Raw genomic sequence first — 24,405 nt, 5'->3', positions numbered from 1 at the left:
ACAGACAACAAAACAAGAATTTTTTTCTTGTGAAAAACACAACTAAAATAGATTGAAAAAAATTAATAATTAAAAAGTAAAGCTAATGCTTTGCAGGCTAGCTTTAGAATGACATTATTTAATCTGTTGCTTGAAAATCATTCTGCTAACTGAGGAATAGCACACTGTTCTCTCCAAGGTAATTTTTTACCACTATTTCTCTTAAAGGAATAAAAAAAAAAAAAAGCACTATTGAATAAGGTCCTCAAAAGTGGTAATACTACCTCATTTTAAAGGTAGTATCTTGTATATGATTATTTTACACAACTGCCAGGAGATTACTTAAAACAGATTTTTGATTTAACATCTTTCTTCCGTTAAAATGCGTTCTTCCATGAAAACTAAATTTCCTTGCATATAATATGAGCCCTGCATACTCCACAAAGGTTTATAACAATTCCACTGAGCATTGAATGTTATTGAACAAGGAATGTGTAAAATGAATAATGATCTTAAAAATTTTTTATGAACTACAGTATGTACCAAAGTAAAGTATATTAAAAATTTTCCACATTCACTGAAAGTATTTATTAAAAGTAATTAGAAAGTATTGAGGAAACAACTTGAAACTGAAGAAATTTTATACTATTTACCACTCCACATGTTAACCATGACTCTCAGGACAGCTTGAATCTACTTACTTTATAATAAACATTTTGCAGAATAATAATCCTTAACAACAGTTAAAAAAACTTAAGTTCCTTAGCTTGATGCTTTATTTAAATTTTTTGGATAGTTCAAGAAATGGTATGCTCTACAGATTAGACATCAAGTGATGATAGAGCTTGAAAGAGAGGGTGTGGAAAATCTTAAGTTCCAAAAATGAAGTGATCATGGAATAATGAAATAATTACCTAGAAAATTCTACATCATGAGAGCATAGGGAATCTAACATCTAAAATAAATGCCATTTTTAAATAACGTTGATTAGCTGTTAATGGTCTCTGTCATCATCTTCAGCAAAGCGGAGTCCTGTAAAACTAAACATTAACATGTCCATTATAAAGAAGTATCTGGAAATAATTTTGAAAACTAAAGTCATTGCCATTTTCAAATTGAGTCAGCCATCAGGTACTTTTCTGAGTGAACATTTCTGTAAACATCCAAGGTATGAATGATGTGGCATACTCTTCATATATTTGATATAAAGTGTGCTACATCTGTAATATGAAACAATATATCTAATTAAAAATGATAGCTTTTAAACTGTTTCATACACAAAGTTTTGTCGCTTGGAACATTGAATTTTATTATATTTTGGTGCATACTGTATTTTTAAAAGAATAACATGAGAGTATTTTTACATAAAATAAACAAGATCATTTAATTTTTTTCAATAAAAAGTTTACTGTTTACTAATGCATTCAATTCATAATAAAATGATAATCAAAATATGTTTGTATAAGAAGTATATTTTTTTTAGGAGAGAAATATTTTATCCCTTTATCATACTTATTTTTATATTATCACTTGAATTAATACCTCATTGAATTTGATCATTGTCTGTTGAAAAGTGTATTGAAACAAAACTGCTGGCTAATAAATATTTTTTTTTTGCTGCCAGATCAATTAGTCAATGTGTATGTAGAAGTTTTTTCAATTCACTCTGCATTTACTTAAAATGACATTCAACATCAAAAATCTCTCCCAAATTTTAAGTATCATTGGTAGGAAATCTTAAGACATCACAAAAAAAGAATTAGTTCTAAATAAGACTACACAAAATGGGAGGAATTGGGTATACTCTCTGTTAAAGTATTAAGTATACTACCATAACAGATGGTTAAGGATGATTAAGATTTGCATGTTGCAAATTACGAAAATGTTTTTATACAGGATTGTTCAAAATGAAATAAAACACAACAAATAACTCAACAGCAGATAGCTGCTTATGATAATTTTGTGCTTAATTATGTCAATAATTGAGTGAAAATATCTATTTTTATTTCACTTCCATATGGAATGAGAACCTGTGGTTTTGTGTGTCTGGAGCTGCTGATTCTCATCCCCTGATCTATATCAATGTTTTCCAATCAGTGCATCTTGACACTTTAATGGGTTAAGATACGAGGAAACATTTGTTATGAAGATTACCACAAGATATACTCAGTGTGTAAAGAATGTAATTGCAAGTATAATTGTACAGGTAAATGCAAAACAAAAAAAAAACATTTTAAAGGTACAATTTACAATATGGCTATAAACCTTGTTAAATTATACTCTTCTTGTTAACACATTTATCATTCACTAAAGTATTAAAAGTACATTGTATGTTAATAAGTATTACTGAAATTTATGCGGGTGTTTTTGTAACTACTGTTTTGTAAATGTGTGCAATTTACATACAGGGGAACTATAAGCTGCCTACATTAAGGCTGAACATCATACTGCTTGGCTGCATCATACTTAAGGCTGAATATCGCCTTCCTTGTGTTTATTATTTGGAAATGTCTGAGTTTAAATCATATTGAAGATCAAAGAAATTCTGAAAACCCTTTTTGGTTTGGGCTGCAGTTAGCCCATCTCAAGTGCACGAAATAAGGATTTTCCATACAGGATTATTCTTGGGTTTTCTGCCCACACAACATGCAAATTAGCCTAAACACACACTGCTACAGCCAGTATACACGATAAACCATAACTTCTGTACTATAAACAAAGGTTGTGCTTTGGGGAGCCAACAAATAAAGCTCCATGAAATGAAATGGTATGTTTTCATGAATGAACTGTTGAATATTTTATTTTTCCTGTGATCAGTTAAAAAAGGACAAAATGTTTTCAATGTTGAATAAAAAATTAATTACAAAATGCTCTCCAGGTAACTTTAATTCTTGAGCTATCTTAACAAAAGCCAGATATGATTGACTGAGCTATTTTCTTTATCAATCAACTAATAAGATTCCATAAAATAATGCTGCCAATAGTTTACCATCCTTACTAATGGTCCATCTCCTTGTATCTTGTCTGGTTCTTGAGGCTGTTGCAGGCATTCTCTCAGATTCGCCAGACAAGCTGTGCTTGCTACCTGGGAGTCTAAAATGCTGATGGAACTGATATTCAGATGATGATTAAGTCAAGTGGAACCAATTTCGGAAGTCTGGATGGTCTGTGACAGCCAAATCCTCTGCTTGCACCTTCACGATGGTGGAACTGTTAGTAATTGTATAACCCCACCCCATGTGCAAGCACGCTGTGGGTTACCACAGTGTGCACAGGCACGAATCAACGTAAGCAGGGGTCGAGGTGTGCCGCCCACACTTCTTGGAGGAATGCCGCCCCTCTGTGTAGGTGACTCTCATCAACTGGTGTAATATCACCACTTTGCTTATTGGAGGCTTAAAGTGGTGGAACCCATGTTTAGTCTCCAGCACTGTTCCAGTCAACACTTCCCATCTCTTCTATCATGCAGTATGATTTATGTCTTTTGAGGTTATGATGAACACCATGGTGAGATCCAAACTTCCTTACATTTAAAGGGTACAGCTCTAAAACAGTGTTCGCAGGCCAGCTGCTAGTTAGTACGAACCTGCCGTCAGGCCAGCTGCTAGTTAGTACGAACCTGCCGTCAGGCCAGCTGCTAGTTAGTACGAACCGAACCTATTGGTAACTCTCTAAGAGTCTTCCGGATCAGCTAGTGTATAACCTTGCTGCCTCTACTCTGCCAGATAGTGACTGGAGGGAGTCCGAGTAGTGTGTATGCGGGGGAAATTGTCGAGGCTACATTATGTCAAGGATCTGGGTATATTCTTACTGTGTGTACGCCGTATCCAAAAATTTCATTATTTCATACAGCATGTCCCTCTCCCCCAGCACTTTTTTACTACTGAATAAAAAATGAATTGTCAAACTAATAGAGTAAACTTATCTGCAAAAATATCTAAACCACCAAAACACTCCTTGTTTCACAAATATATGTCTCAGTTCTAATCTCAATGATGTCCATTTCCACTTACAGCCAAACCCAATGTGCTTTTTCTGACAGAATCTCAGTAATCAGATTCAACCACTGCTCATCTCAGTTGTCCAGATTATTTGCTGTATGATTATAAAGAAAGGTGGTACTTGTGCATATGTCCGTTCCAATATTCTCTGTCAGAGACTTGGTAATTTGGAATCTCCTCTTTTCGATTTTCTCTGGTTTAAATCTCTCTACCTCATTGTGTCAAATTCATCTGTTGTCTCTACCGTTCTCCCAACTTCACTAATCACTTGGAGCTCTTTGACTTCCTCTTTGCAACTTGAATTTCTGCAGTCCAACTTTCCTAACAGTGAGGTAATTTTCCTTGGTGATGTTCACAACTCCAGCTGGCTTCCATTTTCTAGTCACATGGACCCAGCTGGTTGAGATGCTGAGGCTTTTGCAATTACTAATGACCTCGCACAGATTGTTCATTTACTTACTAGAATACTAGACAATCCTAACCATACAGCCAACATGCCTGATCATTTTCTCACAAACAACCCTTCTAAGTACAGGGTCTCTCCACTCTCTGTCTCATAGATGTACAGTTTCTGCTGCATGCCTTCTACAGATACTTCCATGGGCACTGTTCTTCTGAATTGGCTTCTATAATTCCCGCTCTCTCTTTCAAAACAGTCCAAACACATGCTGCCAACATCCATTTACTGTCCAACTTCAAACACACAGAACCAATTTTTTATCTTCCTCGTTTATTCATTCAACTGCCATTTTCTGGAATAACCTTCCTTCATACGTATTAATATCTTCTTTCATCTTCTCAACCTCCAACCCATGCATGGTACAAAGTACTATAGGTTATATATAATACCTCATGTTTGGGGTTTTCTTAAAAAAAAAAAAACCCTTATCAAAAGTCACATCTTTGCAACTTAAAGGCTACAGCAGTCATTAGCATTAGTAGAGGCATATGATGCAAGAAAGCAAGCTTATGGAGCATCGGTCAAAAAAAAAAAAAACTTCCACTTCACCTTCTGTTCGTTGGAAATATCTGTCCAGCTGAGCCTTAAATTTATTTAGGCTATCAACTTCCACGATAAGGGATGGAAGTCTGTCAACCAACTACCCACTGGCTAAAGGCAAATTTCTGCACATCTATCTTTCCTCAATTTGAATTTATGCCCTCTCAGGTGATTATTCTGAGCAAGAGAAAGAATCCCATCAGCATTGAGTATGCTCAAACCACTCAAGGCATTATACACCTTGCCGGTGCCTAGTCTCCAGACACTGTAATTTGCAAAACTTAAGCCTTTCTTCGTAAGAGCAACCCTTTGTTCCATTCACTAATCTTGTTGCCCTTCTGTGTACTAGTTCCTGCAGCTCTACATCCTTCTTGAAATGAGGCCTCCAGACCTGTATACAGTACTCTAGGTGTGGCCTGACCATTGCCTTATATAAGGGAATAATCACCTCCTTATCCGTGCTAGAAAAATTCCTGTATATCATTGACAAGACACCATGAGCTACTCTTGCAGCCCATCTGCACTGCTCAGAGAACTTCATATCTGCCTGCACAATTACCCCAAGGTCCTTTTCATTCTCTACCGCTGTCAGTATAGTACCACAGAGTTGATACATTGCTCTGGGGTTGCTGTTTCCCACCTCTTCATTTGCCACCTCTCAGCCCATCTGCTCAACCTTTCCAGATCCTGTTGCAGCAGCATAGCATCAGTAGTGTCCTTAACAACCCTGCCAACCTTTGTATCGTCTACAAACTTGGACATTAAGCTTGATATACCATAATCAATATTATTTATAAATACAGAAAACAATGGACCCAACACTGAACCCTGAAGGAGTCCTCTAATAACATTAGTCCACGATGAGCAGTGTCCATTGATTACCACTCTGTCTTCTCCCCCTCAACCACCCCTTTATCCATAGCAGCAATTTTCCTCCAATGCCACACTGCTCCAATTTGTGCAGCAGTCTTCCATGTACAACAGTATCAAAAGCCTTTCTAAGATCCAAGTATATAATATCAAAGTTATTCCCTGCATCCAGTTCTTTTGTAACTGCATCATAGTATCCAATCAAATTGGTCAGGCAAGACTTCCCTCTAACAAAACCATGCTGTGTCCAAGCTATAACTGAAGTCTTGTCTAGGATGATACTGCAGTGCTTCTTTAACCAGTGCCTCCATTAATTTTTCTGGAACAGAAGTTAACTTCACAGGTCTATAATTACTTGTGTCAGCACAAATTACTTTGATCCTACTTTGTGAATTGGGCTCACATTTGCACATCTCCAGTCTATGGGTACCTCCCCTGAGTCTAAGGAAGCTCTCATAATTATGGCTAAGGGTTTGCTTACTTCCTTTGCTGCCTCCTTTAATATAACTGGATAGATCCCATCCACCACAGGTGCCTTTCTTGTATTTATCTTCAATAATTTCTCCTTCACTTTACTCTAAGTTATTACAAGATTATCTAGCTTACTGCCAGAATTGCATACACCTCTTGCATTCCCATCGCTGAATAACTCCTCATGTGTGAATGTCGATGCAAAATATTCATTTAGTTTGTTAGCTACCTGAGCAGGATCATCAACAGTAGAACCATCGATATCAAGTGGACCAATCTGATTCATCCCCTTCCTTCTAGAGTTTACATAAGTAAAGAACTCTTTGCATCCCTTGCCAAAGATTTCTCGTAATCTGCCTTCACCTGCCTAACCTCATTTGTAACTTGGTTACAGATCAACTTATATCTATCATAGGCTTCTGTGTCATGTGTTAATTTATATGTATCCCATGCATTTTTCTTCTCTGCCATATGTCTCATTAGTTCATCTGACATCCATTTAGGCCTAAACCTTGAACAATATTTCTTAGTTGTATGTAAAGCCTAGTAGCTTCCAAGATAAGTTCTTTGAATGCTTCCCATTTTGAATTTGCTGTTGGTAACATCATCAGTTGGTCCCACTGTATAGAATTTAAATACTGTCTCAGACCATCATAGTCACCTTTATGACAGCAGTAACCCTTCCCTTTTCCCTTGATGGTAGTTACCTCTTTGAGTAAATCCCACTTCAGCACACTGTGATCACTGCCACCTAGTGGTTCCTTTATCTGCAGATTCTTAATGCATGAAGAATCACTACTGATAATCAAATCAAGAGTATTACTCCCTCTAGTTGCCTCCCAAACATGCTGATGTAGAAAACAATCATCCAATAAATCCACAAAAGCTTTGCTAGTGTGTGAGTGACCAATCCACAAATTCCAATCAATATCTGGGAAATTAAAATCCCCCATTATAAGACTCTCTGATTTACTGGCCCACTCTATTTCCCTGTACAATATCTTATTATACTCATCAGAGTCATTAGGCCTATAGCACACTCCTACTCTCAATTTTGATCTCCCAATGCTTATGTCACACCAATAAAACAATAAAAAAAATCATAAAACGAAGAGTTGGCAGTTCAGCCTACAGCCGCTGGACTGGCCTTTAAAATACTGGTTGTCAAGCCACCTTTCTTAGTAACTGTGGCAACCATATTAGTTAAGCCCTGTGAATAACATAATATAAAATCTATAAAACATAATAAATTGAGCAGAAGTATGTGCTGAGTACATCTAAAGCTAACAAACACATCAGGATCCTAAACCACTAAACTCACAAATATGACTGTACCAAAAATAATGCAGTTAGTAAGAGGAAAGTGTATGGACTTCTTTTTTTTTTGTTTTGTTTTGTTTTGTTCTTAGAGCAAATAGTAATGGGGGTTTCCCCACTACTATAGCAGTATCCTATGCCTTGGTTGCAAGATAATCTTTAAACAAGTGTAAGCATACCTGTACAAAATGTTTTCATTGCTTTGATTGGCTGTGGAAGTCCCATTCTCTGGCCAGCATAGTTACCTGATGTAACCAGCTGATTTATTTGTGTGATACTACTTTCCCCCCCCCCTTGGCTACTACTGCAGGTTTTACAATTTAAACTGTATGTGACATTGGTGTGTTATAATTTTATATAGTATGTGACATACTTTGTCTTTAAGTATATTTATTTTTCCATCTATTTATTGCCTCCTCATGCACATTTTCTTCACTATTGAACCAGAGTCTGCTTTCCCACTAGTGCTGTCAGCCTCCAAGGGCCACTTCTTGATGGACTGCATAGTACAATTCATCATTCCACATCATGTTCTGCCACTGTCATATGTAATTCACAGCATGAGAATAACGTGATATGCACAGCTGGGAGATGCCTTCAATTTATAAGGAACTGTGGTAACTCATTGTGTAGTTTTTTTATATTGGGTGTATGTCCCCTTATCCCAGTTCTGTCAAGCATTTCTCAAGTCAGCTCATTAAGGGAGTCTTTGGGATTTCATCTCTCTATTCATTTTGGCTATCAACATGCTCTGAGACCATTAATGGTGGTTTATGTGACTATAGGTGATTGATTATATCACCTATCTTCTATTGACATGCTAAGTTCCCAACAGTCAATTTTAGTTGTCCCACTCGAGTATCTGCCAAATGGATATATCCTCCTCCACTATGTCACAACCTACTATTACACCTTGGCTCCTGCAAAGGGAGCTGTTTCCTTTGTTGTTTCATTTAACTGTCATTGAGTATGTGTGTTCTTTATATTGTACTTTTAAGCAGTACTGCATTCAGCTCTAGAATTAATAGATACTTCTGAGGGCTGGAATGTCCCAATACATGTTTGGGAATAGGGACATCAAAGGCTTTTCCATCTCTGAATTCAAGAAGCCTTAGTATAGCAGAAATCACATGAAAACATTGATTATGTGCATCATTAACATCCATAATCATCTTTGGAAAGATTAAAGGTCAGAGTTTTACTCATGCTGTTCACAGCTGCTAAACATTCATGCTTAAGCTTTGGAACTTTGTGCTAAACAGACTTCAGAATGTCAAAGAAAAAAGAAAGCTCTATAAAAAGGAATTGCATGAATTAAGATCTGGAGAGTAGAATGAACACCTCCCATCCATATCCAACCCTAGTGGGGACTAGAGTAGCATATGGATGGGTATGAATGATTGCTGCATACCATGCAGAATTTCTGCCAGTCAAGATGGCAAAAATTATCTGCTTTCTTCACACCGACAGAGTACCTTTGGTAAGGTTGCAGTTCCTCCCCTTTTCCTGTAAATTCAGCAGGAAATTACAGAAAAAACAGGCAAAGAGTCATACAATACACAATTTAAATATACTTATGATATCAGCAACATGCAAGAAATTTATTAAAAATCTTGAATGTACAAATATGCCTACTAAGAAATTGCATTTGCTGTAGGTGGTCAAGTCTCATCCTGTTAAAAAAGGTTGAGTTAAGACAACCTTTTCTTTTCTAATAGGATGATCATAGCTTATTACGCTGACCATGCCTTGAACAGTGCTTTTTAACTGTTTTTGGGTAATGGAACCCTTCTATCAATCAAATTTTTTTTTTTGTGGCACTCCTATATACTGTATTTGAAAACAATATAAATATGTACAATTTAAAAAAAAATCAAAAGCAAAACATTTGTGAATTCCTGAGCTCCCTTTGGAGAACTCTCCTAAGGTACGATAGAACACAGATTGAAAACCCTTGCTTTGGAGGAAGGGAATAAATTGTTAATGATAGTGACATTAATGATAATGATATCTCAATGATACAGCAAGTTGAAACAGCACACTATACTGTGCATTTCTAGATGCATAACTGAGTTGATTATTTCATGAAGGTTTTCTGTGGTCCATATATGCATTTTCTGCTTGTTAACATAGCCATTCAGATAACAGTGGGGTTATCCTACAAACTATTTTTTGCATAGAAACAATTTAACATTTTTGTACACTGACAATTCTTTAGGAAAAACTATTTTAATACAGGTACATTTAGCCATTCTTGGGCCGTTGGCATAACCTCACATTTTCTCCTTATGTTATTGAACCAATCTACAGGGAACAAAGTCCTCATGGGCAGCACAGTTGGTAAAATCATAGTCCTCCCCCATTGGGTGGAAAAGACCACAGTTCAAATGCTGTCCATGATGAAAGGAACCTTTATGAGCCTTTTTCACAACTTGGCTGAGTTATTCAGTTTCAAGCAAGAGTAGCATGGTTTTTCCCGCCTGTAAACTGGTTTTTTATCCAGCAAAAAAGAGAAGCAAATCGATCACAGAAAACACAATTTACCAACATCACATATATGATGCACCTAAAACAACACAGAAAAGTGTTAATTAGGAATAATATATCTTCATTGAAAATATTTGTGAAAGATATCAATATATTATGTTTGTAATGCAATATCATGTTTTTAATGTAATATCACTCACACACATGATGTTTGGAATATCATGTGTGAGAGTGCTTGTTTGATGGATAGAAACATGAGTTTCCAGGTGGAAAACATCACGTGATCCTAGCCTGAGACCAACTAATTCAGCCATATTGTGAAAAAAAGCCTATAAAATTACTCATATCATTGACATAAATCAGACACGGGCCTTTTTCACCTGGTGTGGAAGGGTAGTGATAACTATTGTGCTACCTGAAAGGGATTTAGTATGTCATTGACAGCAAGCCATTATTTGAAGCCATCCTAGGACATTTTTTATCTCCTGTCTACACTCCTCCCCAAATGTTTTTGGCTTTCATATACTGCTGTCAATCCTGGCAGGGCTTAGGTGAATTGTTGTTGTTGTTTTGGTTTATAGTAGCATTAGCAACTAAGGCCATATTGCTCCAGGATATGCGGTGGTCATTCCTTAACCTTTCCGCATCCTCCGTATTTGGTAGTGACGGGCTCGAACCCCGGTGTAATCAAGAAGCGTGTGCTACGCACTGCTGCTCCTTCCCACCTGGCTGCGGAGGCGCCTGGCTTAGGTGAAGTGGACATGCTTCCTTGACCTGCATAGTCGTAAGAGGTGCTACCATGTCAACTGTTCATGCTTGCATCTTGCCGCTTGTTCATTAATATGCACTGCATTGTTGCAAGTAAATACTGCTGAATTAATATCATTTCTTATCTACATTGATATCTGTTACACCAGATATCCAGAGCCCAAAGCATACTTTCCTTTTGGCTAGGCCAATTTAAACAAGCAGTGTACACAGTATAACATTTTATTTAATCTTTATGCAGGAAACACCATAGAGTAGTAAGATACAGAGTGGACACTTGCTCAATTACTCCCAATGCCCTCAATTTAAGAACATGAAACTACGTGGGCATCAAAACCCACAAGTAACGCGCATGCCCAACGCTAATAAAGTTGCTACTGTCTTTCAAGTAGAATAGTGTTTGTTGAGCATAGAAATTTTGTTTTACATAGCTTTTTTTTTACTATTATAATTATTTGTGTATTTTTTTTCTACTATTATTATAATAATCTGCCGATATCATGCACAGAAATAAGTGTTTCGTGTGCGATAAATCTGGAGTGTGATTGTACCAATTTCCGAAAGAACATTTAAGGTAATTTTTCATAATTGATAGAACCAGGAAATCTTTAATGAAATGTTTAATGAACAGCTAATTCATAACTTATTACATGAATTAATATGAATAGTGTATTGATATTAATCGAAGTTTATGGAATAATTAAATTATATAAATTTATAGATATAACGACATGGTACGGATGGGAGTTCACTCTTCCCTTCCAAAATGTGCAGTTCTATGAATATGCCATTCCGGCACTTTTTTTTTTTTTATCATCCCTAGTTTTGACTTTTTGTTTTATTTTTGCAGGCTTACTGACAGGCTGAAAGCAGTTGGTAAATATGATAGTATTCAACATCAAGATAAGTATGCTTCATTAGTATATAATAATGCTCCACTGTGTGGATCCCATTTTTATTGGTGTTTTACAAGCACTGAAAGGGAAAACCTTATCAGATTTGCTCGACCAAATACTGAGTTTCTGAATTAAGTCAAGTCATAGCCAAAGTCTCACTGACAAAATGAAAGAGTCAGAATCGACCAGGTATTGTGAGGATATGGATAAATTTGGACATATATGATGAAAATATATTGGCATATGTCTCGGGTTACCCAGCCAGAATTTTAAAGAGCAACAATTGTGAAATATGTAAAGATTTATTATTAAACGCCAAAAGATCTTGATATAGAAAATTTGTTGTATTTTAAAGATGTTAACATTGGTTAACAGTTGCCATTGAAGCAAGATCAAAGTATGAATATTGACTTGGAAATATTTATCACAATTGAAAAAATTTTGGCTTAAGATGTTAAAAGACAAAGTGACATTAAAAATTTTGACTTTTTTTTTTTTTTTATGTGAACCCCAAACACAAGAGGTATTAGAACCTATAGTACTTAGTACCGTGCTTGGGTAGGAGGTTGAGAAGACGAAAGAATATATTTGTTGATATTGGACTTGAACTTCTGTAGATTATAATTTTCAGGAAATACGTATGAAGGAAAGTTGTTCCAGAAAACGGCAGTTGAATGAATAAATGAGGAAGATGAAAAGTTGGTTCTGCGGGTTTGAAGTTGGACAGTAAATGGATGTTGGCTGGTGGCGACACGTGTTCGGGCTGTTTTGAAAGAGAGAGCGGGAATTATAGAAGCCAATTCAGAAGAACAGTGCCCATGGAAGTATCTGTAGAAGAGGCATGCAGCAGAAACTGTGCGTCTATGAGAAAGCGAGTGGAGAGACTCTGTTAGAGATGATTCATTAATTAACTTAACTGCCCTCTTCTGAATGGAATTAAGAAGCTTGAGAGAGGTTTTGGGGGCACCACCCCAGATGTGGGAACAATATTCCATGGCAGGGCGGATTTGCGATTTATACAGAGCGAGCAGCTGTTTGGAAGAAAAGTAACGCCGAGAGCAAAAGAGAAAACCAAGTTTTTTAGATGCAGAGGAAGCAATATTTGTAATGTGCTTGTGCCAAGAGAGAATAGAAGTCAGGGTAATCCCCAAAAGAGATATATCATTTTGCCTAGAAATCTGAGTGTCACTAAAGATAACCATAGGAGCAGAAGAATCCTTTTCGCAAGATATAAGACAAGACTGCGTTTTAGAAGGGTTGAAATCAACTAAGTTGTCTTTGCCCCACTGGAAAATTACCTGAAGATTGGCATTTAAGGAATTGGCAGCAGATTTTCGAGAACTTGAAGCTGATTGAGCAGGACAAGGTTTCTCAAAATGGAAAGTTGAATGCAATGTGCTATCATTGGCAAAACTATGGATAGGATTTCCAGTCAATGGAAGAAGGTCATTGATATACAAGAGGAAAAGAGTGGGGGGAAAGAACTGAACCTTGGAGGAGAGCGGTATTAGTAGAGAAGTTAGAAGACAGAGAGCCATCTACCATCACCCTCAGTGAGCGATCAGAGAGAAAACTGGATAACCAATTACTAAAAACAGTTGGCAAACCATAAGATGGAAGCTTGTTTAGAAGACCTTTATGCCAAACACGATCAAAGGCCTTTGAGATGTCAAGAGCAACTACTTGTGTTTCACCGAACCTTTCCATTGAATTAGTCCATAAATGGGTAACATAAGCCAGAATATCACCAGTGGATCGACACTGACGGAATCCATACTGGCGATCGTTGATCAGACGGAAGGTTTCTAGGTAGTTTAAGAGTTGGTGGTTAATTGATTTCTCCATTACTTTAGAAAGAGTAGAAGTAATTGCAATGGGACGATAATTGGATGGGAGGGATTTGTCACCCTTTTTAGGAACGGGCTGGATATGAGCAAATTTCCAAGCAGAAGGAAAAACACCTTTGGAATAAGAAAGTGAAAAAAGGCGGCAAAGAATAGGAGTAAGTTCAGAAGCACAGGTTTTGAGAACAACTGGAGAAATACCATCAGGACCTGGAGCTTTCTTAGCATCAAGATTCATCAAAATCCTTCTGATATCTTTTGACGGAAGACCACAGGAGGCATTGAATGGAGCGTGTTAGGAATGGTGGGAGGTGTTTTACCAAGATCATTAATACAAGAGCTGGAAGAAAAATGGGATGCTAGCAGGTCAGCTTTATCCTTAGCTGAAGTGACAACAGAACCATCTGGTTTGGACAGAGGTGGGAGCAAAGATGGGCAAAAGTTGCGGCCAATAGCTTTGGCAAGAAACCAGAATGCTCGGCTACCATTAGGGCAAGAAGCAAGTTTTCTACTCTTAGCCTGTTCAAACTCTAGTTTGGACTGATTAATAACTGCTTTACAATTGTTGCGAGCTTTGGTATAGGAAGAAAATGAAACTGAAGAATTAGAAACAAGCCAATTACGATATGCAACATTCTTCTCTTGGACAGCCTTAGCACATTTATTGGAAAACCAAGGTTTAGATAAGGGACGAGATTTTAAAGTGGAGTGTGGGATAAAGGATTCCATTCCTGCAAGAATAATTTCACTGACACGATCTGAGCAAACGTTGACATCAGAAGTTTTGAAACAGTAATCAGACCAAGGAAAAGAAGTCTCGCAGGTCATCCCATTTTGCATTCTTGTAATGCCAAACAATACGAGGTTGGGAATACCCATGAGATAAAGGTTCCATTGGAAAGAGAATCACCAAGTTGTGATCTGAAGTGCCTAAAGGACCTCTCACTTCAACCGCGTACTTAGAAGGGTTGTTTGTATTGGCTGTATGATTAGGATTGTCCGGTATTCTTGTAGGTAAATGAACAATCTGTGCTAGGTCATTAGTAATTGCAAAAGCTTCAGCATCTCGACCTGCTGGGTCGGTATGACTAGAAAACAGAAGCCAGCTGGAGTTGTGAACGTTAAAATCACCAAGGAAAATTACCTCCCTGTTAGGAAAGTTGGACTGGAGAAAGTCAAGTTGCAAAGAGAGGAAGTGAAAGAGCTCCAAGTGATTAGTGGAGTTGGGAGAACGGTAGAGACAACAGATGAATTTGTCACAATGAGGTAGAGAGATTTTAAGCCAGAGAAGATCAAAGACTACAAATGGTATTGGCATTATGAATTTATTCCTCAAGGTACCACCTATGAAAAAGGAGATATGTATAGGCATTTCAGCAAAAGCACCCAGAATGGTGTCAGCAAAAACAACATTGGAAGCTGCTGCATGACAATGCACTTGCATTTCACCTATCTCATGCAACAGGAACTCATTACATCCCCTTTACCCACCTGAATACCCGGGCTGCATTACATCCCCTTTACCCACCTGACCCCTTAACCATATATTTTATTTTCTGGAAAATGGAAGCATTTACGAGGATGTTACTTCTGCAGGAAACAAGCGGTTATTGATGCATCTCAAGGTGTTTTCTGTGCTATCCACATAGAAACAGTTCTAGAACTGCTTTTATGGTGACAAATGAATTACTGCTCAAGTTGTGCATTTTGTGTGAATGTGTATTTAGTTTATATGCAAGTCTATTATAACTTTTTGACTAAACCACACATATGCTTCAGAGCTTTTCAGCAGTCTATACCTGCACCATGCTGTACTATTTTCCTCCATTATACTAGTCAATTCCTTACTCAACTGCCACGGCATTCTCAAAGAACCAGAAAGTTCGACAGCTTCCTAATAAGTCCCTAATTGTAGCTTAGCATTTTTTAGACTTTCTCAGGTTTGAGTAAAATGTGCAATATACAAAGTTAAAATTAATTAGATTTCTTAGATTGCTATAAGTTTTTTTGTGCAACATGTCTGTTCTAATTTTCAGGAAAGTAGTGATTCCAGTTATTTGGTTTTTAGGAGCATTAGCAACTAAGGCCATATTGCTTTGGGATATGCGGTGGTCATTCCCTGACCTTCCCGCATCCCCTGTATGGTGATGGGCTCAAACCCCGGTCTAATCAAAAAGCATGTGCTACGCACTGCTGCTCCTTCCCACCTGGCTACGGAGACGCAGTGATTCCGATACCGCTGTGACCCAAAAACCCCTGCCATCTCCATACTATACCAACATGTCCCTTTCCATATCACACATGCAGAATTCAAATATACTTGTGGGCCAACTATAATGCATTACAATGCTCATAGTATTATAAGTACTTCCTTTGTTGTGGAAGTTGATAGTCTAAATAAATTTAAGGGTGAGCTGGACAGGTATTTGGAACAAACGGAGGGGTGAAATGGGAGCATTTTTTATTTTATTTTTATTTTTTGGCTGATGCTGCGTAAGCTTGCTTTCTTGCATCATATGCCTCTACTAATGCTAAGTGCTGTAGTTCCTGTGGTATAACCCTTAACTGTTTCTGCCTATTGAGCAGTTCTTTAAATTTATAATGACAATCGCAAAATGCTTGAGCAATGCCAACTGCAGAGAATTTCTGGTTACTTTTTTGCTAGACATTCTCCAGCATTTCTTCCAGGTGGCAGGGAAGTAGCAATATCTCTCTCTCCCCCATGTATACTTATTTAGGGCAATCAGAAAAGCAAAAACAATCTGTTAAGTACTCTCTTCATTCAGTATGCTACCCAATAGCTGCATCCCACAAAATAAGGCATTACCAAATAAAACAAATCCTCCTTTGTTTTTGTGACATACAAATGTACTAATCTCTGGGAACCATTATCTATACCCGCCAGTGACTTCTTTCTGAATGCACTGTGTTGTCCAAGACCACCATTTCATTCCCTCAATATTGATGCTGTTTCTACCAGACGATTAAAAGATTAAATTGCAAGTTGAACCTACTGGAGCATTAAGGTGATCAAGCAGCAATATTTCTCTTCAGTTTGTCCCAGTGGAGCAAGGTCTCTTCGTGGGCTCCAGTGGTTCAATCACCATCTTCTTAAGCTCAATTCCTGGTTGTGTGCCTATAATTTTCTCTTTATCCTCTGGGATGTCCACTTACATTACTATATTTTATGGTATGGTGTAGATTTGGATATGCAGCATGACTAACAGTACTTCCAGCTGACCACTTGGCTATGATCATTTATAAATAAATTGCAACCATCAATGTTAGTCAGCAGACAAAGCCCATTTAACAGAGATGAGTCTTTCTGCAGGTGGTAGAGAACTCAGCATTCACTTGTTGGTTCCAACAAACAAAGCCAAATCAGCAGTCATCTCTTGGTGAGGATGTGATAGGTAGGCCTCATTAGTATTCTATTCTACTGATTACTTTTGTAATACTCTAAGCACTTGGGTCACATTCTGATGTGTCTGTAAATTACTAACATCCACAAACTGACCATTTCTTACCCAGTTGATTCAGCATACTGTTTTTGTTATGCAAGTGATATTTATCATTGTAGAATTAATTTTCATGTCACTATGCAGATTTTTTGCATACTTACTCTCGATTTAATTCCCATATCAATAAGCAGTAAAGCTGATATTATATCCACTGCAGTTGCCATATTCCAATTGTTATTTGTTTAATCTGATCATATCTTAAATGTAAAAGCAAATTTTGAATATCATAAATAAAAAGTGAGACAAGACAACATGCAAATTTTATTTCAACATAACAGTTTAAGAACACAAACATTCATGATCATTTTTTTAACAGGCTGTTTACATTAAAATGTATTAAATACTTGAAATATGGATAGTTTTTGATATCTTCATTTCATGGGCAATGTGGAATGACAAGCAAGAAGATAATCTCCTATTCATTTTGTAGTTTTTTTCTGGTATTTAGTATATTACATTAAAATTTTGCCCAATATAAATAAAGAGTGGGAAAATTGCAAACCATATGCTAAATTTTATTAAAAAACAACTGCAAATAGATGCAATGATAAAATAACTTGGCATCAACTTTAATAATAAGGATCTTCTAACTTTCTAACTGGCTGAGTTATAAACCACATGGGAGGAAAGATGCATTCACTATAGATAAAGACATTGCAATCATGGTACTAGCATTTTAGTATTTAAAATTTGCATACCAAAATCAGTACTGTTGGACTTCTGATGAACAATGAGCAACATTTTTTGCTTGTTACTGTAAAACTCAAAACTATTTTTAAAGGGAACTTTGAAAGTAGTTCTGAGTAACATCTACTTTCATTTTGTATGTAGTACAAAATGAAAGTGGATGTTACTTATGATTACATCACACTATAAACAATGTATATAACTAAATACAACAAAATGCAGTAACAAAAATCAGTATGATTCTGCGTATATAGATATTACTTCAAATTCAATTTATAATTATGGTATAAGCAGCAAAAAATGAAGTTACTCTCAGAAATTAAAGGTGAAGGCATAAAAAGTAAACATTAAAGATAAAGTGCCCACCTTTTGATAGTCTCAATAGCTCTATAATTTGCCAATTACATCTCCCTGCACTTTTCTTATATGATACAAAGTCAAGAAGTAGGAACAGCCACCAGAATTATATTCAAAGACAAAAATTTATCACTTCACACTTCATTTGGAAGCCTTACAAAGCTTAATTAATTCACATTTTATATCATCTTTACCAAAGTTAAAGCTGGGCTTTCAGAAGAGATGGGAAAATTTAAAAGAATTACGGATGCTAAAATAATAACTTTTTTATGAAAATACATATTCTAAGGCAATAAACAAAAAAGCTAGCATTACACAATTCCATTAAAAAATATTTTATAATCTCAAAGCCTTAATAAAATAAAATGTATCTTTTATTTTTTATTATTTTCTGCTAGCAAATAAAATGTACATCGCTACCAAAAACTCCTGAGCATTTTTTTTTTCCTTCTTGGAAACACATTTAACTACTCTAATATTTTAGTCCAGAGTAGCAGTTATGTTCTCCAAATAATGCAATTACATACAATGCAACAATAATGATCAATGGCAAAACCTTTTCATTGTTAAATTCTAATCATTTTATATAAATTAACATTATTCTCAATGATTAGAATTTAATGAAAATAAAATTAACAACAGGCTCCTAATGAGCAATCCAAGAATCCTTGGAAGAGCCATGACATATTAAATTTATTAACTATTTTTAACAGTTTTATATATGTGTTCATTCAGATGGAATGTTCGAATTATGAAAGGGTACATTAATCAATATAATGAATGCTTGTACAAAAAAAGTAAAAATTACATTAGTGGAATGTTTTAAATGAAGGGTAAAAATGAAATATATATATTAGAAAACTTTGCAATTAATTGACAAACAATTTTTTCTTTAGTATTATAATTTATAATAATTTCATTTTCTGTTTGTAATTTCTATAAACATAAAAATTAAAAAAAAAAAAAAGACTAAAATATCAAAGCAGTCTCCCAGAGGAAAGAAAAGCACTTTAGATAAGGACACTCAAATGAAAATGTTTTGTATTTGCATCATAAAGTTTAATTTGAACAATTTATTTATTACATTTAAAGTATGTATCTTTCATGTATGCATATATAAAATTTGTTATAGCTATCACCAACCACCATGGAGCTTGCTCTTTGATAGAATAAATTCAAATTCCTGATTTTATGCTATTCTCAAAATAAACAAATACACATCAAAGGAAAGGATTTTATGAAGAAAGAAGAAATAAAGTGAGGAGCAGAGTGATTTAAGAGCACTTTTGCTAGAAACTTGAAATATTATTCTTAAGTGATTACCATACTGTCCTGAATGTAAGGTGATTTGTTTTGAAAAACTGTTCCCAATTCATTTTGTAATTAGGCTTCAATATCATATTTAATCTGACACCTGATTAGTTCGCCTGTAACATGGAAAGCAAGCACTACTTTTGTATGGTTAATAATGCTTACTTGGAGTGCTAGATTTTTTGTTTTTCACTAGTAATGCTACCAGTAGATAAGCACTATTAATCTGTAAAGCCAATTTTGTAGAGGAGTAATGAAGGAAAGGAAAATCTCACTGCTCCTTTAATAACACTAAAGTTTTCTCTACCAAATACTTCCATAATTGGAAAAAGCAAAGCAAAAATATTTTCCAGGTTGAAAAATATTGTTACTATTATCAGTTATCCTAACATGATGGCTTAACAGAATATTTAGTACAAAAGACAGAATACAGAATATATATTATGATAGAAGTGCATTTTTTATATGCTAAAAGTGTAATTTCACAGCTAGGAAGTCATAAGGACTGCATCAGGTGCAACAATCTAGTAACATCAGGCTAGTATGCACTGGTATAAAAGTTTTTTTTTTTTTTGTCTTACATTAATGTTAAAAGAGGCAAGATATACTTATGTACATAGAGTACTTTACAACAACACAATCGGTAGTCTCTAAAAAGTTTGGCAATCACAATACTATATTCCACGGGAAATTATCAGTTGTAACTTCTTGAAAAGATAGAAAATAGTTACCTATGTGCATAGTTTTTTCCAGTATTTTAACATACAGTAAACCTTCGATTTAAAGGACCCTGATATAACAGATTTCGGATTTAATGGATCGGACAAATAACAATACAGTAATGTATATATTAATCTTGACCATATTATTTTTTTAGGTTATACAAAACTTCAGTGTTATTATTAATTAAAAATTAATAATAATTAATTATTTCCATTATTGTTTTGATAATTACCTACTTTTATTTTTATAATCAAATTCAGGAAATTGTAGTCAAGAAATTGTTTTTTATTCTTTCTTAAAACGTGTTCAAATAGCTGTTTTCCCAGATTCGGATACGATAACAGACAAGAGCAGGTGGTGGCTTGCGGGCTGAACGTGACTCAGGACACTAAACTGCAGGTCTACCGACTCGCTTTGTTTCGGTCTCTGTCTGCAGTGGCAGATTAAGGATAGTTGGGGCCCTAGGCAAATTATACTTGGGAGGCCCCCAAAAAATAATAATAATAAAAAAAAAGAATAAAAAAATAAATACAAGTTAGGTGGCAAATAAATGAAATTTTGTACTTTTGAATTTTTTGCTTAAATTTTCGCTTAAATTAATCAAGATTTTTATGATGTTTACTGAAAACAATCTATTTTATAACACTATAGGAAAATGTCTTGGCTTGGGGCCCCCAAAGCCTGGGGCCCCTAGGCACGTGCCTCATTGCCTTAATGGGTAATCCGCCAGATTGTATACAGAGTGTTTCTGTGACTTCTGAATTGACTTTATTTATTAAATAATTTTGCAATCCTTAAAATTTAAAATGTCATCAAGTGATAGAGGAGTTAAAAGAAAGCATGTGAACTTAAATGTGGCATAGAAATTAGAGCTAATTGAAAAATTAGAACAAGGCATCTCAGTAGCATGTATTTATGAAATTTACGGCGTTAAAAAAACAGTTTCTGATATCCGTAAATCAAAGGCCAAATTGCAACATAATTTTATATTGTACAGTACTGTATATTGTATCAAAGCTTTTTTTTTTTTTTTTTTACATTAAGAACAATAAAAAATACCTTCCCCAGGTTACATTCGATTTAACAGACACCCCTTCTCCCCTATTAGTCCGAGGGTTTACTGTATTACCATTTGTTAATATCTTCGAGACACTACACACTGCTACCTAGTGACCCAGCTATTGGGATGAGACTTGGATTGCTTGAATTCTGTATTTTACCTTTGCATTTTCACTTCAGCTTTCTTTCCGCTATATACTTCAAATTTTTTCACCTCCCAAACTATTAGGTTTCAATGGAATGGAAGATTCTGCTATCCTATAAAACACCACTTTCATCTTTTGTAGCAAATTTTCAAAATATGAACTTCCTGAAAGTTAGTAATTGCAGTTGTTGTTATTTGGGTTTTAGGAGCATTAGCAACTAAGGCCATATTGCTCCGCGGATATCGGTGGTCATTTCCTGACCTTTCCGCATCATCCGTATTTGGTGGTCATGGGCTCAAACGCCAGTCTGATCAAGAAGCGTGTGCTACACACCGCTGCTCTTGTCCACCTGGCTACGGAGGCGCCGAGTAATTGCAGTATTCTCCCATTAATTGAAAATTATTCTGGCTATATTAACAGACCTTTTAGTTTTACCCAAGTGTTTGTAAATGAAAATTAGACTGCACATTCCTAAAAAGTATACACAGATGATAACAAGACTCGGATATTGATGTGAGTATGGCAACCCTGGAAAGAATTATCTGGTTTACGGTCTTTCTTCTCCTTCTGATATCTTTCTACTATCTATTTCTTATTCTTTCTATCTACCAAACTGTAAACTTTATGAGGGAGAGAATGGAGGTTTCTGCTTTTCTATAACTGACCGACCATATTTATTTCATTTGTTTATTTCATCATATTTATTTCATCTTTTGGCATTAATGCCAGACACTGTTGCACACCAGTCCACTGATGCTACTGGATTCGCACCTGATTAACCTCCTTATGACTGTCTTGCTTCTTTTTTTTTTTTTTTTTTGTTAGCGCATTGGATTCTGTGGCCATAATGCACCTCCCAAAGTTTTTGCATTTTCTACTTTGATCCAAGCCCGAGGCAGGATACCTGTCTATAAAATTAAACTAATTATGCTGAGAAACCATGCTTCATTTGAAATTTAACTGACCATTCTAACTGTCAAGCTTTCACAATACGTTCCAAAACAACTGCTGTTAAACTGAATAAGCCAGAGAACTCTAAACAGGTCACTCAACGTAAAATTAAATGTAAAACAATATTCTCCAGTTTTAACAGTCTAGCCATTGCTTCAGGAATAGTGTTATCATGGTCATTTTAAATTATTCAGCCCACTAATTATATTCTATTCAAAATTAATACATACTTTGGAATGTAAATAACATGGAATAATTGTAATGTTGATTACTGAAGAAAAAGGCACATCCAAACTTTGCAAAACTAACATATGGACTTAGTGTTTTTTTCTATATAAACTATGTTAAAAATTATGACACTGTACAGGGAACAAAATATTTTCTGCACAATAATATCAATCAATCTATCAGAACACTATACAGGTGTAATTTATGAAGTTCTTTGCTTTAATTTTTTATTACACTATATTGTTCTGAATGAAGAACAATGTATTTAATATTAAGGTCATCTATATTTGGAACAGTATGGTAATTTTACATAAGGAAAGAATAATTTAATACATAATGAAACAATAGCTTTAGATAATTATATAAAAATTTTGGATTCTTTTATTTGACTAAAAAATGAATAGCAAATGCTTAAAACTTCTTTTATTTTTAAATAGATATTACAGAAAAATTAAAGTCTAGAAGAGAATTCCTTTTAGAATAACACAAGACAGACAATCTAAGCAGTATTTCTGCATAGCAGAATTCAATAGATGAAACTTTTCCTTATTTTGGTTTGCTGAAAACAGTTTTTTTTAAAGGGAAAGTAAAAATAAATGGACCAAACTAATTCAAATTCTCTCCTTTTTTTTTTATTTGGATTATAAGATTAACTGCATGAGAATTCATATGTATGAAAACACTGCAATGTACTGACATTTCAGCATCATTACTGGGAATGGAACTGAAGCAATTATGAAATTTTTATAGAAAAAAAAATATATAGGATAAATCAAATACCTAGAGTAAAACAGTTTATATAATAAATGCATTGAATAAATTAGTTTATTAATGCAGAGAAATCTTTTAGGAGAAATTTTTAGAAGAGTTACCTGCTATTTGGGCTGGCTATAGTCCTGGGGGTAACATAAAGGGATGCAAATTTGCACATTGTGAGATCGAACCTGTATGCTTCCACAGAAAAGTGCACAGCCCAATGTTAACTGTTATGCTGGTAAATCAGCTGTAATAAAAACAACTACAACAAATTTGAAAACTCTTCTGGCCTTGGCTATTCAGGGTATAAATGGAAATTTATATTTATTTAACCATAACTGTGAAACAACCTAATTCAACTTCTGAATGTCATTATGTAAGTAAACCTATTAAAAACAAATGCTATGTATCACAAGACTAACTTTATGGTAAGCAGGTATAGAATAAAATTAATTTTACTAAGTATCTGATTTTAATAATTTAAAGGTATGAAATATGTCAATGAGGTGATTAAGACTCATCACATTTATTTTACTAAACACTGATCCTTTAGTAGACATGCATGCACACATACACACACAAACAACAAGAGCAAGTATGTGGTGTATGTTACATGACATTCATGATAAATAAAAACAAATATTTTTTTTTTTTTGTAATAGCAGTCTTATCTAAAAAAAACTTGGTTAATTCACTTCAAACACAGTGATGTAGAGTGAGAGAAAAACCATGTTCTACTGAAAATCAACACAGGATTGGTGCATTATGTACACAAACATAAGGAATTTTTTATAGCTATAGTTTTTCAATTAAAAAATTAATCAAACACAGAGTGAAACTGGATATCATATACTAGGTGAATAACTAAAATTTACACCAATTCTTATTAATAGATATTTTTAATAATAGATGGTAATTCTTATAGATATTTTTCATTTTTAAGTTTGTAATTTATCTTTTTTCTTTAGTTTACAAAAACACACCAACCATGCTTGCTAGAGGGTTAATAAATATTCTTCATTAAAATGCTTTC

At 35.1% G+C, this 24,405-nt stretch overlaps 1 protein-coding gene across 1 annotated transcript in view; it reads left to right on the top strand.

The window, feature by feature from the left end:
- LOC150079441 (coiled-coil domain-containing protein 148-like) overlaps positions 1-11,924 on the top strand; it is a 182,551-nt gene extending 170,627 nt beyond the window's left edge. The window contains exon 11 of the mRNA XM_090383071.1: positions 11,744-11,924. Within this exon, the coding sequence (XP_090239197.1) occupies positions 11,744-11,924 (181 nt within the window). The remainder of the gene's footprint in view (positions 1-11,743) is intronic.
- Positions 11,925-24,405: the final 12,481 nt, after the last annotated feature.

This window comes from Mastigoproctus giganteus, chromosome 10, assembly GCF_048544385.1.
Source record: "Mastigoproctus giganteus isolate SK-2022 chromosome 10, ASM4854438v1, whole genome shotgun sequence".
Classification (NCBI taxonomy): Eukaryota; Metazoa; Arthropoda; class Arachnida; order Uropygi; family Thelyphonidae; genus Mastigoproctus; species Mastigoproctus giganteus.
Note: the sequence above shows the minus strand (reverse complement) of the source record. Positions and strands in the feature narration are given on the sequence as shown.